This window comes from Myotis yumanensis, unplaced genomic scaffold (genome assembly GCF_028538775.1).
Source record: "Myotis yumanensis isolate MYYU_CA2020_CCGP unplaced genomic scaffold, mMyoYum1.0.hap1 SCAF_8, whole genome shotgun sequence".
NCBI classification, from domain to species: domain Eukaryota; kingdom Metazoa; phylum Chordata; class Mammalia; order Chiroptera; family Vespertilionidae; genus Myotis; species Myotis yumanensis.
In genome coordinates, this window is record NW_027223759.1 from 44527527 (window position 1) to 44544450 (window position 16924).

Genomic DNA, 16924 nt, shown 5'->3' on the forward strand with positions numbered 1-16924 from the left:
TTTTTTTTTTTAAAGAATTTTGATAGTGAATTACTCTTTTTTAAATTTATTTTATTGATTTTTTACAGAGAGGAAGGGAGAAGGATAGAGAGTTAGAAACATCGATGAGAGAGAAACATCGATCAGCTGCCTCCTGCACACTCCCTACTGGGGATGTGCCCACAGCCAAGGTACATGCTCTTGACCGGAATCGAACCTGGGACCCTTGAGTCCGCAGGCCGACGCTCTATCCACTGAGCCAAACCAGCTAGGGCAGGATATGTCTTATATAGTCCATTTTATGTCACTCCTTTTGAAATATATTGGTTTGCAAGGTTTACTACATAGTGTTGAGGATACAGTATTTATACACCATGTTTTGCTATAATAACCTGCAAGGCTGCAGGAGAAAAGGCATGGTCATTGATCAAGCTGGACTTGAATCCCAGCTCTATCCTTATAAGCTTTGTAATCTTGGGCAAGTAACTTGCTTCTCTGAGCCTAAATTTTTCTATCTGTTGAAAGGGGTTGTAATAAGGGATTATATAATCCTAGAGGCCTGGTGCACGAAATTCAAGCACTTGGGGGGGGGGGTGGCTTAGCCCGGCTTGCGCCCTCTCACAGTCCAGGAGCCCTTGGGGGGCTTAGGCCTAAGCCATCAGTCAGACATCCTTAGCGCTGCCGTGGTGGTGGGAGAGGCTCCTGCCACACGGCTGCGCTTGCCAGCCGTGAGCCTGGCTCAGGGCTTCTGGCTGAGTGGCGCTCCCCCTGTGGGGAGTGCACTGACCACCAGGGGGCAGCTCCTGTGTTGAATGTCTGCCCCCTGGTGGTCAGTGCGCATCATAGTGACCAGTTGTTCCACTGTTTGGTCAATTTGCATATTAGCCTTTTATTATATAGGATATTCAAAATAAACTAAGGCTATTCAATAATATTATATTTCTTCCCACCTTCCTTGTAAATATGTCCATTCATCCAGATGAAAATATCTGAGCCTTAGGCATTTAGTCTAAACAATAAAAGTCCATCAGTTATGGGGAGTGTCCTGATTAAAGGGAACACCGCGTTTACATGGCAAAGAAGGAAAGATTACTGGGATGCATTCCTTTTTCAACATATTGTTTGGTGACATTTTAGCTACAGAATTGTTCTTTTTATTATCCTAAGATTGGAAATTAATCTTCAGTTTCAAAATGAGATTCTGTGATTTTCTACAATTTCTTGGAGCTGCATTTCCTAATTCTCCTGTATTACCATCTGATTGTTGGTGCATTTGATGAAAGAGTCTCAAGTAGGAAGTTGCTGCAAAGGATGGAACATACACATACTGTACAGACCCAAGTTTACACAGCTCCTGAGAAGCAAGTACCCTTTGGACAGAGGAGGCCAAAGGCATGCTTCTAGGCTGCAATCCAAGTCTACCTTATATTTAAATCTGGGTTTCTGTCAAAGATATTCATTCTGATAACAAGACGAAAACACTTCTTGAGAAATCCTCCCTATGAAATTCAAATACCAACGGGTCTCATCACCTGGGGTCTCCATGCCCTTGAGCTGCCTGGCATTCCTACTTCCATTGTTCTCTCCGATGCCTTCTGTTCCAAAGCTCCCACAGTTGAACACTGCATCCAGAGAGCATCTTTAGAGTAGGGGAATATTCTCCCCCATTACGTCAGGCAGCACCAAGCTAAACACAGTGCCAGAAATGGATACATTATACTGCACAAACTGTGTGATTAGTCAATAGAGAGGAAAGTCACACACACTGCCATCTCCCACAGAAAAGGAGAACATGCTATTGTGGAAATGATGATACCATGTGAAAAGGTTAATCATAGTCTGGCGATTGCAGCGTTGGACGCAAACCTACTTTTGCTGAGGCTGTGAGTTTCCTTGATTAGAAGCCCTGCTCCCTGCTGGGACCTTCTCCAGCACCAAGACATCTTGGTCGTGTTCTTTCAGTCTGACTGTATTCGCCTCAACGTCCTGCAAATACAAATTACACCACGTACAGATGCTGCCATTTTCTCAGACAATGAAAAAAAATTTCAAATGCTTCAGAAACTCATTTGGTGCTTGTGATGCTAATTGTTGTGTCTACAAATTAAGTCATTTTCAAAGTCAAGGGCTGGAATGGCCAGGGAGAGGACCAGATGAGGTTTGGGCATGTGGTTTCAAAGCTCTGCTTTTACCCCCAATTCAGAAAATCAGCAGAGTAGAGAGGAGTGTGGCTGTGCTCTGAGAAACTTTTGGGAGAGGGTGGTACAGCGGGAAGATGAGGGAACAAAGCATTTATTCTTTATAAAAATATGTGGCCAATAGCACTTAGCTTCAACCAAGTTCTTTCATTCTGCTTTTCTTATGAGGACATTTAGTTTTCTTGGGAATGCTACTTTTTTGCTCTGAACAAAAGACTTTACTTATTTTATTATTGTTGTTTTTTTTTTTACAAAATCAGTTTGAAATGTGTTAAAAACATTTTTTCAGTTATTTTGAAGAATTTTATAAATCACATCAGTGATAATGGTCCTTATGTGATTCTTTCAAAGAATTGTTTTGGCTAAATGTAAACTCCATATGTGCAAACCTCAAAGAGTTAGTTCAAGTTTACCTCTAAATTTCAATGTCAGTTTAAATACTTAATTTAAAAAATGTAATGTGCTTTATCTCATCTTTTGGTTCCTATTTTAAAAGAGATTAGATAAGAACCACGTCAAATTCCATGTGGTATTTTTTTCTATATTATTCAATGGTATAGTTTTTAGTGACACTTTCTTTGCATTAAGAGAATGCATTCCTAAGACAAACTTTGGTGTCAGAAATTGGGCCACCAAAAGCAAATATGTAAGGCTGTGTAGTGATAGGTGTCCATGCATAAGGAATGGAGAATGATGTCGTAAATCATCATTAAATAATGTCAAATGTACCAGAAGCTTAAAAGCTGCAGTTTGGACTTTCAGGGAGGATGGACAAAGATGCTAAGGGTGGGAGAGGCAGAGAAGAGAGTTTGCTCTGTGAGCCAGCAGGGAAGGGAACAGAGCTAAGTGATCCTAGAGGGACCGTGTCTCAGGGTGAACTCAAGCGAGGGAGGGATGCAGTATGGGCCCCCTGAGAGACACTGTCATCAGCTGGATTGTTCTTCCCAAGGGACCAGGGGCTGCATGGTGGGGGAAAGGCCAGGGCCCGTCTCTTCTAAAGATCACCCACTCTCATAAATACCGTAACAAGCTTAGGTTAGGCCCATCTGCAGAGCCAACTTTAAATGCAATTACTCTTCACCTACTTGCCAAAGTCTGACATTCCTTTAGTGTGAATCAATTTGACATAAAGCACTTGAAATAAAAACGCTTGGTTAGAGTAACCACAATTAACATTAATTCCCGCTAAAACATAACCACTGACTAAATCGAGAGAGCGTGTGCTGTTACAGAAAGGCTCAGATTTGGGATGCGGTTGGAGGTGGAGACTAGAAAGGTTTATGATAGAGACAGACAGGAGTCAGGAAGGTATCACATGGACATTTGCCAAGGCAGTCCCTCTACGTCTTCTATTCTGATGGACTGGGCCAGACGTGTGCAGAGTTGTTTGGTCTAGCCTGGCATGCCCCAGGTGCAGCTTTCCTGCAATATCCCCTCTGGGCCCCAGAATGCACAGCAGCACAGTGAACATCCCAGGTGTGTGACCAAGGCTCTTTGTTCCTAGAGCGTTCATTAATCGCTATACTGCTCAATTAACATGACACTCGAGTCTTTTCTTCTCTTGCAAGAGGAAAAATGGGATGCCCCTCAGCCACGCTTTGCCTTGGACTTACCCTCAGAATCCGGTTGAAATCCTCCTTGTCTACTCTTAAGAAATGGCAATTATCTTCTCGCAAAACGATAGAGGCAGCTCTCGGGGCATCATTCACTAGTGCCAACTTGCCAAAATCATCTCCTTCATGCAGGGTACAGACCACACCCTAGAGAGCAAACATTCAGAGGACGATGACCCCTGAAACAGAACCAACACCCACCCGCCTCACCCCCAAGACCCTGTTCGCCTAACACACTATGTACAAATGGGCTTTACCCAGGGATGCCGAAGAGGAGTTACACAATTAAATTGTAATGTTTCATTTTCCTTTCATTGAGTAATATGGCCTATGGAATAACTTAAATGTATACATTATAATCTATAAGGGATGGGCCCCAGAAAGTTCAATACCACTCTGAGTATAATAATTTAGATAATTTATGATTAGAGATGCTATAATGACTTTTCTTCATCGAGTAACAATGTTGTTGCAAGTTTAATGGAAGCACTAAATTGTTAATGCTTAGAGCTACACTAGTAAGTGGAGCATAATAAAGACTCAAAAAGAAAAAGACATATATAGATATATATATATATACACACCTTGCCGTAAATGACTACATTCACTGATCCTTTCAGAATAATGTACCAGGAGGTACCTTCTTCCCCCTGGTTAAACACTAGATACAAAAAGAAAAGACTTATGACAAGAATAGAAGCACATCAATATAAATTACAGCTTATCAAATCATCATTTTTAAGTTCCCAGAATTACACATATATTCCAGAAGGGGAAAAATGACTGGCAAATACTAACTTACTCAGGTGGCATATTGTTTCCTTTTCTATAGAACATAAAAGGAACAGAAACACTGCTCTACTGGCCAGGCCCTGAAAAATCCATTGGTACTAGACATCAACGAACAGCAACCCAGTTCATCAGGCAATACTCTTTTACCCACAATTCATCAAAACTTACTACACTACAGAAAATAGTTTTTAAAAGCAATTGGACCAGTAATGTGAATTGAAAACATGCAAATAGGTACTGTTTATTGTTTATGGATATCTATCTATCTATCTATCTATCTATCTATCTATTTTTTTAATGGGTTGGGATGATAACCACTACATTTAGGGTAGAAGTTACCATGGGAGGGAAAGAGAAGAATAAGATAAGGGAGGAAACATGGGGCCTTCGACTGTATCTATAATTTCATTCTTTAGAAAACATGAAAAAATATTGCATGCTAGTGTTTAATGTAGACTTCAGAGGTGCTTGTAATAACCTCTATTATTTGTTTGAAATATTTAAATATTTCACAATAAAATGAAAACAATCAGTAAGTTTGAATGAAAAGAATAAAAGAGAAGTTATGCATCACCAGTGACCATAAAAATAAAAAAAAAATACTAACGTGAACCTTTAACATTTCAAGAAAGGACATTCTTACTAAAATAAATGTCAATGTTGGAGATGCCACTGTTGATAACTGAAAAACATTTTGAAATATAACTTCTGTAACTCTTTTTGCTTTTACAAGTCCTGCCTCCTGCTTATTTGACTAACACACGTCAGTGTGAAGAAAGAGCAAGACTTTCCAGAGAGTGTCTCTTGAAACGTTAACAGGTATCCATTAAACAAGTGTTCTGTGTTCCACTCGGGTTAGGAAGTGTGAGTCTAACTGGTGTGAACGTTATTTCTTTAGTGCAGAACTTCTGAGAGCTTAGCATGCTTGAGGCGCACGATTCCCCAAGAAGATCAGAGAAGGTGGCATTTCCTGACCTGAGTAGACCGCTAACCCTGCTTTGCAAGGACTCTGCAGATTCGTGCGCAATGCTAGCCCGAATACTTTGTTCACATTTGTTGATATCAAATTTCAATTTCTTGCTTCCAAATAGAATCACGGAACTAAATTACATACTGGGTTCTGGAGAGATCCTGAGTATTAGTATTGTGTAAATATTTGGGTCAAAGAAATTCTTTGAGACTTGGAGCTGATCGTGGAAGTGGGAGAAGAAAAGGAAAACAGGATCGTTTGTCATTCCCACTAGCAATTTCAAGAGATGGATTAGTTCTTCTAAAACCACCAAGTGAAGTGAGGTCATGTGCAAAGGGCCTGCCTGCGGAGCAGCATCTTCCTCCCACACTCTTTACACACTGCCTTCAGCCAGCAGCTAGGGCCTGAGCAGAGACTCAGACTAGCAACAGCACACCCCCCCGCCCCCCCCCCCCCCCACCCCTAACCCCAGCCCACTGGTCCCAGAAAACCACCACGCTCCAGGATAACGGACATGTGCTGGGAATGATCACAGAACCTGAAAAAAAAGTGCTGCAGGACGTCCTGCCAAGTCTGAAAGGGGCGCATTTGCAGTCAGGGTCCCATGGCATAGGCTCCCGAGGGGACTAGCCAGGCGCAACATCTGATTACAGCTTTCACTTACACACGGTGCCTCCTTTGGCGTGAGACTCAAAGATGAGAACACCTGCTAGCTCCCGTTTCACCTAGAAGGAAAAGAGAAAGGATGTGGAAAGGCCAGATTTTTTTTGGAGGGGTGGGGGGGAGACATGTTCCCTTTCTGAACAGTGCTAACTGACCCTCTTCCCACACAGCCATCTCCGGCGCTGTTTGCGCTACTGTTGTCCAGAACCACGTTCACTAGATTTGCCGCTAGATTCTCAAAGCTCTAACATGAGCTATTGTATACGCTCATTCATTCAAGACCACTGCCCTACAGATGGTTTATGTGGTTTCACACATATGCACTAGCCAATTTCACTGCCTATCTTTTGTCTTGGGCGAGAAGGTAAGAGCATCTATAGTATCATGTGACTCCATTGCTGTTACAGGCTCTTCCCTGAATCCCACATAATGCATCCCTGCAAACATGTTGGGAAAGTCAGTGTCTTCAAGTTGAATTATTAAGCTCAAATGTGTAAGCATATTTATATTATGAGATAGCTAAGAAAAATTTTTTTTATTCCAAATTATGGTCCCAAATTATGGCTCCTTCTCCCTAAGTACCAAGTAGCCTGAGAATTTTCCCCAGTGCCTGGGTACCTGTGGTTTGAGGGAGAGGAGGAGACTATCCACACTCCTCTCCATCCCGTCAGGACTGGGGGAGTCAGGGCAGGGGCATGCTGGGGACCTGGAGCACAGGCAGGGAAAGGGGTCTCCCCGCATCTTCCTCTGCGGTGTGAGCCCCTGGCGCTTACATTTGCGGGGGCTCCCCGGTGAGGCTCCCAGACACTAGACCTCCTCCCTCTCCCCACGGGTGAAGTGAGGATGAGAGGACAGTGGTGGGGATGCTGGACCACACTCCTGGTTTCTCTACCAGGTGAGCAAGCTTGTGGACCCCCCGGGAGAGCCGGGGCAGGGGGGAGGAATGTGAAGGCAGCTCTGTTGGGTTGAAGAGGGAGGCATTTGGAGCCCTTCTGCTTGGGGCCATGACAAGTGCCTCGCTGCTCTCTTCAGAGACCACAGACACTGCTAGCATATGATAGCATAGTATCAGCTAGGGAGCTGGGAACGAAAGGCGAATTAGGAATGCAGACATTGCTAAGGGGCCTCGGTATATAATCTGTGAATATTGCAACAACTTCTTTTTATTATTGGTGTTGAGTTATTAACATATAGGAAATGATGTGTTGCCTAGAAATCCTGTTCCTGTGATCCTTCTACAGGGGGAGATGTTTGCGTCCACTGCTTTCCCAAATATCATAGTCACATAGAATTTTAGAGCCAAACACAGCCATAGGGCCATTTATCACTATTGGGTATGCTATTGTGCCCTAACATACCTGAAGTAATTCTCTCTTGAACCTTCTGCATCCTTTCTCAATAGGGCAGCGAAAGCTGGCCACTTGGGCCAGGACAGGACAACCTGATTTATTTCCCTCCTCCCTCTGGCCCTGAATTTCATGGGAGGGTCTCAGAGCCATTTTGAAGGCCTGGCTCTCTTACCTAGGTGTGCAGGTTCCACAGTTCAGACTTGGAAGGATGAAGCATAAGTTCCAATCCCACTCACATCAAATTGCTTTGGGGTTTACAGCACCTGGGCGACTACTAATGATGTGACAATACTTGATCCCATTACAGTGATTCTTCTTGGGTACAACTTACTTAGCATCTCATGGGAAAAACTAGGGATGATTTATGAGGCAGAATTCAGATATTCCTGCCCTCCATGCCAAATACACTCCTCCAGTACTAACTGCATTTAACTGACCTTGCTCAATCAGAGACAACTTACGGTGGTAGAAAGATGGGATAAGGCTTTAATGTGAAGGAGCTCATCATAGATAATCTCTAGGTCATCCATACTCCTCTGGCCAGGTCTACAAAGAAAAAAGTAACAAGGAAATAATGAGAAAAAAAGTCATCACTAAAGCCTGAAATATAGAAGTGGACTCAAGGGTCAGTAATGCAGTTCAGATTTCTTAGGAGTAATCTCTATAAAAAGATACTGGCAGAGGGCCAGATTATGCCATTATAATCCCTAAAGGAAGTTTTGAAATGAATGTGTTGTCAATGGAAGAATGGGCACAGAGTCCCCTTCCCTTCTAACCTCAGAGGGTAGAACATCTCTGCTCATGTTGTAGTTGGCTAATCTATCTCTCACTTTGTAGATGATTGCTCCAGAAAATTGCTTTGCATTACCATCTTAATCAATAATAGGAAAATTTGTCTTTAACACAACTAGAAACAACGAATTTCATCAACTGGATGATTGATCCAAATTCCTTAAGATCCTGTGTGGTATCTTAGCCTAACAGAATAATAATGCTGCTGTCACTGTTTCAGGTTGTGTAATACGCTTCTAGCATATGACTTAAAATAAGGGATATGTAGAGACTCAGTATTTTCTTGCCTATCCCTGAGAAGGTGAGGGCATGAGATGAGCAGAAGGCAGATAGTAGTGTTTGGGGTTAGGAAGAAAGGGAGAGAAGAGAGGTATATACTTCCACTTCCCAAACTCTGTCTCATGCATGACCACTGTCCCATGAGGTGTTAATTAGTATACTAGTCAGCTTCTCCCCCTATACTTTATTTTAGAACTAGTATCCAATAATCTTCCTTTAAAGATAGGTTATGTGGATGTTATGGACATTTTGACATGGAAGGACAGAATAGATTCCTACTCACTTTCACGCCTATAATTATTCTGGAATCACTAATAGTGTTTAACTATAGATCAAAGAGGACATCTGATTGGTGAAGAATTGAGATATTCTATTGCTCTCTGCAATGTAAGAAACCTTGACTGATGTGTTATTGAAATTTTAAAACAAATTGGTTATTGATTCTGAGAGTACTAGGAAGTCAAGCTCCATATTGATGGACAGGCAGCATTTGCTCTCAGCTAACTGCTGCAGTCATGTATGTTACCTACTACATAATCGTCAGTCTATTCTACACATTTTGTCTTAAAATTTCAGTAACTTATTGTATTATTTAATGTTACTGTATATTAAATATTTAAATCTTAATGAGCTACTGGTGGTGTTCCATGCTTAATTACATTGTATTTTAAAAAAGTGGTTCTGGGTCAAATAAATTCAGGGAGTGATGGTGTACTGAACAGCGCTCTGGATTTCCAGGCTGAAGATAAAGTTTTAACCTCAGTGCACCCCCCACCAGCCATGTGACATCAGCCTCAGTCTCATCTGTAAACTGGGACTTCCCTTCCCGAGAGAGAGGTGAAAGCTGAAGGAAGCAGTACATGTGAAGGTACCTGCATATTTATTTGTGTTGGTGGAAAAAAACCCTCAGCAAAATGATATTCAAAACTCAAACCTTTGCATAAGAAGTTTAACTGACAGAGTACAACATTTGGGCCAGCAAATTACATCTGAAATTTAGTCAATTATAGATAAGTACTCCGAGCAATCAAAACTGAATTGTAAATACTCTAAAATAGTTAATTGGATTAAACACTTTTGCAACCATTCATAAGATGGGGTTGATGACAGATCAAGTGGGGGCCATCAGAGGAAGAAAACTCTTTGCACACCTTGCACATCACCTTCTCAAGGACAGTTTAGCATGAACAAAGAAAAATGATATGCGTCTCTTATAGCATCTATGAAGGGTATATTCCTAATCTCGACTATACAAAGACTGGTACTAAATCCATGACCCAGAGAGACGCCAGCGAGGCCCACCTCCTGCCAAGGACCACCACTCTGCATCAATCCAGTGCTTAATGGTGGACCTCAAAAAAGATGGGACCCAAACGCACCAAAGAAAAAACTATGGCCACAGGGATTTGAGGGGGCCAGGCCTTCTTAGCAAGGGGCTAATCTACTACTTGACTTACACATGGGATTTTGAAAGGAGGATCCTTGGGGATTTAAAAGTCAATGGAGTCACCTCAGTCCATCTACTGTGATAGAGGCAGCTAAGGTGAGAGTCGCCAGGCAGGCGTAATAGGATTATGCTCTTCAGCACAAGGAGCTGCCCCGCTGTTCTTGCTACTTGACATCAGCTGCAAATAGCATGGACCCTCCTAGAAGCCTGGCTAAAGAGAAATCAGTCGCCAAGTCTCATTCTCACCTTCATGGGATGGGCTGTTATGGAGGGAGGAGGAAAACTCCGCTGGGAAAACGAAGTGTTAGAATTTAGCTCTAAAATCCTAACACATTCAAATTTGGAATTTTGGGAGCAGATCTCTATGAGTTTAGGAAGAGTGTTTTTATATAATATCAATATGAAATCCATATTGATCAACCTTTTTTTCTTCAGGTGTAGTTGATTCTTTTTAAAAAGTTTTTCTCACATTAATCAACTCTTACAGATTAAAAAAAAAGTGTTGCCTTTAGAATCTACACATCACATTACATTAAAAATAATTATATATTGTCCAAGAGTTAAAACATATGAGAAAGAACTCTGTCAGATCCTCAGTGCAGCATACTAAAAAGGTGACAGCTGGTTCAAGACACCCTTTAACCATTAGAGGTAGTCTGAGGACCTGCACCAAAGTGTAGGAGAAGGCAATGATGGCAACATGCAAGCCATTTTTGAAACCTACTCAACATCCCAGTGCCGAACACCACTGAGCACTGATGGAAGCTCTCTTCTCCCCACGCTGCCCCCTCCTGGCTCTCTCTTCCTGCTTTCCTAAACATTTCTTCTCCATGTCTTTTTTGATCTGTTGTTCTTTTGTTCACCTCCTAAATTGTGCTGTGTCCCAACGTTCTGCCTTCAGCTCTGTTCTCATTTTGTTCTGCTTTCTCTCCCTTTGAAAAATCCCCAACTTTCACCTATATAACACTGAGACCTACATCTTTACCTCCAAACAGATGTCTATCCTGAGCTCAGACAGCTTCCTGGCCAGCTCTTCCCAGACAAGCCACAGCTCTACAAGCTTACTGTCCAGGGTGCTCCCTCGTCATCACAGGGTAGATCTCAGTGGACTTTTGCAGACTCAGCTATCTTCCTTTCCTCTCTTCACACCTTCCCTCATGGCTCTGTTCTCTGCTTCACCCATGCCCGATGTCTCTCCATTACTCAAAATGCTATGCTTTTTCATGTCTCCAAGACTTTTCACATGCTTCTCCTCTCTTTACCTAGGATATTTTTTTCTGCTTCAAGCCCAGATGTTATCTCTCCCAGGTAAAACTGGTTCTCCAACCTTTATTCTTTCATGGCACATGGCCCGACTACTGTGGTGATTACAACATACTGTGAGGAATGTTATTTGCTTAAATACCCATAACCCTACTCTGCTCTTCTCAAGAAGTGCAGAAGGTGCTGGATTGGGAGCAGAAACTGGATTTGAGATCTAAATCATGAACTTCCTAGGTGCCCAATTGGTTTAATGCCTTGTTTTTGCATTTCTAAAATGAGAACAATAAATATGATTGTTGTAAAGGCCAAATGAGTTAATATACATGAAGTATTGATTCATTGGAAATATAGCACAAACGGAGGATGAAATTATTATCAGGGTGGATGTTCAATAGAGTTTATCAGATGAGCGAAAATACTAGTTGTCATAATTCATGCTGAATTCAGGGTCTGTCCAAGGAACATATGGGAGCAATACCACAAACCAGTTCCTGTCTTGTGGACTGAGAAAAATGGGGGTTTAAGCTCTGTTATCCCTCCTATTCAAGGTCAAGTAAGACACGGTGGCCACGACACAACTCACTTTTGTCTTGGCAAATAATTACTGGAGGGAGGAGACAGGATGAAAATGTTGAACCTTACCTCATACTCCAAATCCTGTTAAGTGATAAAAAAGATATATTTTCTAAAAGACTGTGGATGTATTCATCCAGCTGCGAGGAAGAACTGTCACCTTAGATCAGCTGAAGTTACTCAGTCAGGATCAGCAAGGGCCTGGACAGCAGCGATCTCCAAAGACCACGCAGTATCTGTTAGGCTGGGCCCTTTTGTGGCTGGAATTGTCTGTCACGCTAAAAGTCTCATGGAAAGACACTTGAAAATCCAAAACAGCACTGAGAACAGACACACACCACCACCACAAACCACAAAAGAGTACTATGGTTGATCAGAGATTTTAGGAATTCTTGGGTGACCAAAAGCAGATAGGAATAAAATGTCTGAGAACAGCTGGAAGCAGCCACAGCTCAACTCAGATAAGAAAATCAGTTTGGAAACAGCTTCAGTGCCCATCAGTAGATGAATGGATAAAAATCTGTGGGACATTTACACTATGGAATACTATGCAGCTATAAAAAAGAGGGATCTCTTACCCTTTGGGACAGCATGGATGTACCTGGAAAATATTATGCTAAGTGAAATAAACCAAATATCATATGATCTCACTTATTTGTGGAAGCTAATGGACAAAATGAATTGACCAATAAAATAAGACCTGAAGCATGGAGGCATGGGACAGACTAATATACCTCGATGTGGGGTTGGGGGGATGAGAAGAGATAAACCAAAGAACTTATATACTTACTAGAGGCCCCGTGCTTGAATTTGTGCACCAGTGGGGTCCCTCAGCCTGGCCTGCAGGATTGGGCTGAAACCGGCTCTCCGACATCCCCCGAGGGGTCCCGGATGGCGAGAGGGTGCAGGCCAGGCCGAGGGACCCCACCAGTGCATGATCGGGACCAGGGAGGGATGCAAGAGGGCTCCAGGATGTGTCCGGCCTGACTCGCTCAGTCATGATTGGCCAGACCCCAGCAGCAAGCTAACCTACCAGTCGAAGCATCTGCCTCCTGGTGGTCAGTGCACATCATAGCGAGCAGTTAAGTGGCCTTAGCATATCATTAGTATATTATGCTTTGATTGGTTGAATGGCTGACTGGACGACCATATACTTAGCATATTAGGCTTTTATTATATAGGATATGCTTGGCTCATAGACACAGGCAATAGAGTAGTGAAGACCTGGGGGAGGATGGTAGGAGCTGGGAGGAGGGTGGAGGGGGGGGGGAGGGAGATATCTGTAATACTATTAACAATTAAAAAAGAAAAAGAAAATCAGCACAGAAGGGAGACGGCATTGCTGATAAGACAAGGCCAGGAGCGAGTGGGTCAGAGTGGTTCATCACAAGGTCAGCGGTCAGTCAGGGCCCTCCCCCGCCCCCACTGAGCAGTAGGCAGTGGCAGAGTGTGCTGCCAGGCTAACACTCAGACCTGCTCTCTAAGATGAAGGCACAGCCAGGAGCCCGAGAGAGAAGCAGAACAGAGCATGTGACAGCCACAGCCCTCCTGCCAGACACAGAGGAAGGGCTCCATTCCTGGGAAATCCTCCTTCGTTTCAAAACTCCTGGGAAGAAATCGCGGGAGGGAGTTTAGCCTGCATGCTTCCCCTCGTGCCTCTCATGAAGCAAAGGTTGTCGGGAAATGTGGCCCCCAGCGCCTCCAGGGCCGGCTCCGCTGTGGGTGTGACCACCACACCTGCCCAGACCCACATGGCAGCTTATTCTACCCCTCCCGGTGCTCACGCATCAGTAATAACCACTACAGAGAAATAAAGACTTCCCCGGATGCCCTGGAGAAAGCTATGGTAGCCTTTTGAAACAGAATGGAACAAAGCTTAAAAACAGCTTAGTCTCTGAGTCCTAAATATCATTCAAAATGAAAGGGAAAAAAATAACCCTGAGGTCTAAAGTGGTCAAGTAATCACAGGGCAGGCCACTGTGCTTTGGCAAGCCACCCAGGTAGCCATGAACTTTTGGGTCCTGTTTACAGCACATTTTTAATGAGGTGAGAGAAGTCAGCACGGCAAGGTGTGAAGAGACTTACTCTAAAGCATGAGTATATTCAGTTAGCAAAGCAACAAAAGCATTCGTGAGAGGTTGGCTACCAGCAAACTCACTGTTGCCCGGGGCCTCAACATGTCATTAGAATTGAAAGTTGACGGAAGTCCCAGGGAAGAGGCCAGATGGAGCAAAAGCCAGTGTGACAACCTGTGCCACTGAAGTGAATAAAAAATGTGAGTCCCCCCCCCGCCGTGGATCTTCATGTTGTGGCTGCAGTGACAGAGAACAGGCCCAGCAGCTCCTGCTCTGAGGCCACCAGCTCAGAGCTGCTGTGCCATCTAGTGTCTCAGAGAAGACTCGCCTCTCTGCTCTTGCATCTTCAGGCAAAGGTTCTCATCTCGATCCACCCCCACCCTAAAAGAGCACCGGGCAAGTCTAAAACTGTGCCTTCTCCACCACGATCACTGAACAAAGTCGTGCTTTCAAAGCAGGTTTCTCCTGGCAAACAGCGGCATTACGCACCTCTCCTGCTTTGGTCTTCACGGAGATGGCAGGGGAAAAACGGAGGAGGGATTCTGCAAATCAGCCCCCAGCCTGTTCAGAGAGTAATGAAAGGGTCCCAAGGGCTGAAGGCAATTTGGCTTTCAAGAGTCAGGGGAACACTGTGCCCGGAGCAGGAGGAGGGATCTCCTAGGCACCTTCAGAGAGTAACCTGGGAGGCTAGGGGACTGAATTGACTCTCAGGCTGCTCTGAGTGGCAGCTGGCGAATGTACCCGGTCTTTACTTGTCCTTCTCAAGGTGTCACAGGGAGAGATATTAGGCATCCCTGCTTCTTCACAAGCCTGCATGGTGCCACATTGATGTGGATTTGTCAGATCCCGCTGTGGAAAGGCCTAGTTTCCGCAGGGGCCGCTTTCTGTCTAGTTACAGACGCGGTAATAAACGGGGATGGATGGAGAAGCAGTTTGTACATGAAAGGATGGGAGTGCCCAGGTGACATTGGAAACTGCTGGTAAATACAGTTTTACCAAGGAATTATCAAGGTCAGAGACAGAGACCCTCAGTTCTTGGGATGTGGATAAAATGAAGGATTCATCCAGCCACCAAGTAGCACATGGACGTGGTGCCTGGTAAAACATGCAGGTGAGAAAGCAGGTAACCAGTTCTTCTAGACCTGCTGCCTTTAGACCTCTTCCCTGGTGCCTGGGGGAAAAACCAAGAAAGTCAGCGTTGTCGATATCCATGGAAGCCATAGTCAAGCTTAAAAATAAAGGAAAGGCTTCATCATATTTTTCTGGAGTTGAGAATGCTTTGTTGTATTGCAACGCTCCACCTCAATTGACCTGATTCTCCTGGTTACAAGTCATTTCTCAAACTTGGGTCATTTTCTAACACTCGTAAGGTCTTCTTGAGAACTCACCTTCTTCCACTTCTCCGACTGGTAAATTTGGTTTCCCACTCACATGTCTAACAAACCAGCAAATTGTTTTTCTTTTCTTCACCTCCTAGCCTTGCTTCTTAAGAGTTAGATCTTAAGTGGTAGAGCCATTCCAGGAATCTGGAGTAAGCAGACTTGGGCTCAGTTCCTGATTCAGCCACAAGTACCACTGTGTGATGTTAAGAAAGGTATTTGACATCTACTAAACTCAATCTCTTCATTTGACAATTGTGGATAATAAGGCCTACTCAGTTCACAGAGTTATTTTGAGGTTCAAAGAGGCAATGTATGTGAGGTCACTATATAAACTTGTGTGATTCATTTATTTTTCAATATTTTTATTGATTTGAGAGAGAGAGGAAGGCAAAGGAAAAGAGAGAGAGAAACATCGATAGGTTGCCTCTTGCACCCCAACCGGGGATCCAACCTGCAATCTGGGAATGTGCCCTGACCGGAAATCAAACCAGTGACCTTTTGGTGCATGGGATGATGCTCAACCAACTGAGCCACACCTGCAGGGCTCATTTATTAAGTGTTAGTTTTTTTATTTTAAATTCTGACTAGTGGATTGATGTTCATATTTTTCTATAGTAGATGGTACACTTGTACTCCGTTAGGGTCTATATGGTGGTCATTGAATAAGATAAGATTTGTCTGTAACAATTATTTTTAAATCAGATTTCTATAATATATATCCTCTCAAGTGCTCAAAGAATAAACCCAGGAAGCAATTTTGAACCATTTTTGGCCCAGGACAGGTGGTAGAGTACAGTAAAGAACACAGGTTCTGAAGTCAGACAGACCTGGACCAAATCCTGAGCCCACCACTTTTGGGATCAACACAAGCAAGTGACTTAACCTAAGCCTGTTTACTAATCCATAAAATGGAGATAATATTAATAACTACCGAATAGTTCTGTTGAAAGAACTGAATTAGGTAATTATTGAACACAGTGTCTAGTACACCTGAGTTCAGCAAATGTTGGCTAATTAAATACAACTCCCCTGTGAAGTTGGGAGAGGTTAAGTAGGTATTATTAAACTCATTTTATAGCTTAACAGCTTTGTAGTCTGGAGTTGTTGGGTGATTTATTGGTAAATTGGTAAGACTAGAATCCAGGGCTCTTACACTCAGTATTTCTTTTACTCTATTTAGCAGACTCGGGTCAAATGCATGTGTTTCATATGCTGTCATTAATTTCTCAAAATATAATTAATTTTAGTCTCATAAAACTCAATACCTGGCATCCTGTCTATAGTCTGGACCCTGCCAACCCATTCTCTACAGATGGCAGAGAAACCCCCCCACTGCAAAGCTGACCATCCCACATCCCTTTAAAACTCTTCAATGGTGCACCACGTGGCTATAAAATAACATCCAAGGTACATAGAGCGATAGCAGATCCCCTTCAATCTGACCTCAGCCTACTCTCCAGTCACATTTCCTAGCTCTCCTGGTCGGGGCCCTCCTTCAGTGTGAAGCAGCTTATGTTCCCTGCTGGAGCTCGGGACATCATTCTGCTTC

General features: G+C 43.4%; 1 protein-coding gene across 5 annotated transcripts in view; it reads right to left on the reverse strand.

The window, feature by feature from the left end:
• The window catches only part of RAPGEF4 (Rap guanine nucleotide exchange factor 4), a 260265-nt gene that overhangs the window by 57128 nt on the left and 186213 nt on the right, over window positions 1-16924 (reverse strand). For all 5 annotated transcript variants that reach the window (XM_070422742.1, XM_070422743.1, XM_070422745.1 and 2 more), the window contains 5 exons: window positions 8026-8110; window positions 6217-6277; window positions 4375-4451; window positions 3791-3937; window positions 1850-1965 (listed from right to left, as the gene is read on the reverse strand). In XM_070422742.1, the coding sequence (XP_070278843.1) occupies window positions 1850-1965; window positions 3791-3937; window positions 4375-4451; window positions 6217-6277; window positions 8026-8110 (486 nt within the window). The remainder of the gene's footprint in view (window positions 1-1849; window positions 1966-3790; window positions 3938-4374; window positions 4452-6216; window positions 6278-8025; window positions 8111-16924) is intronic.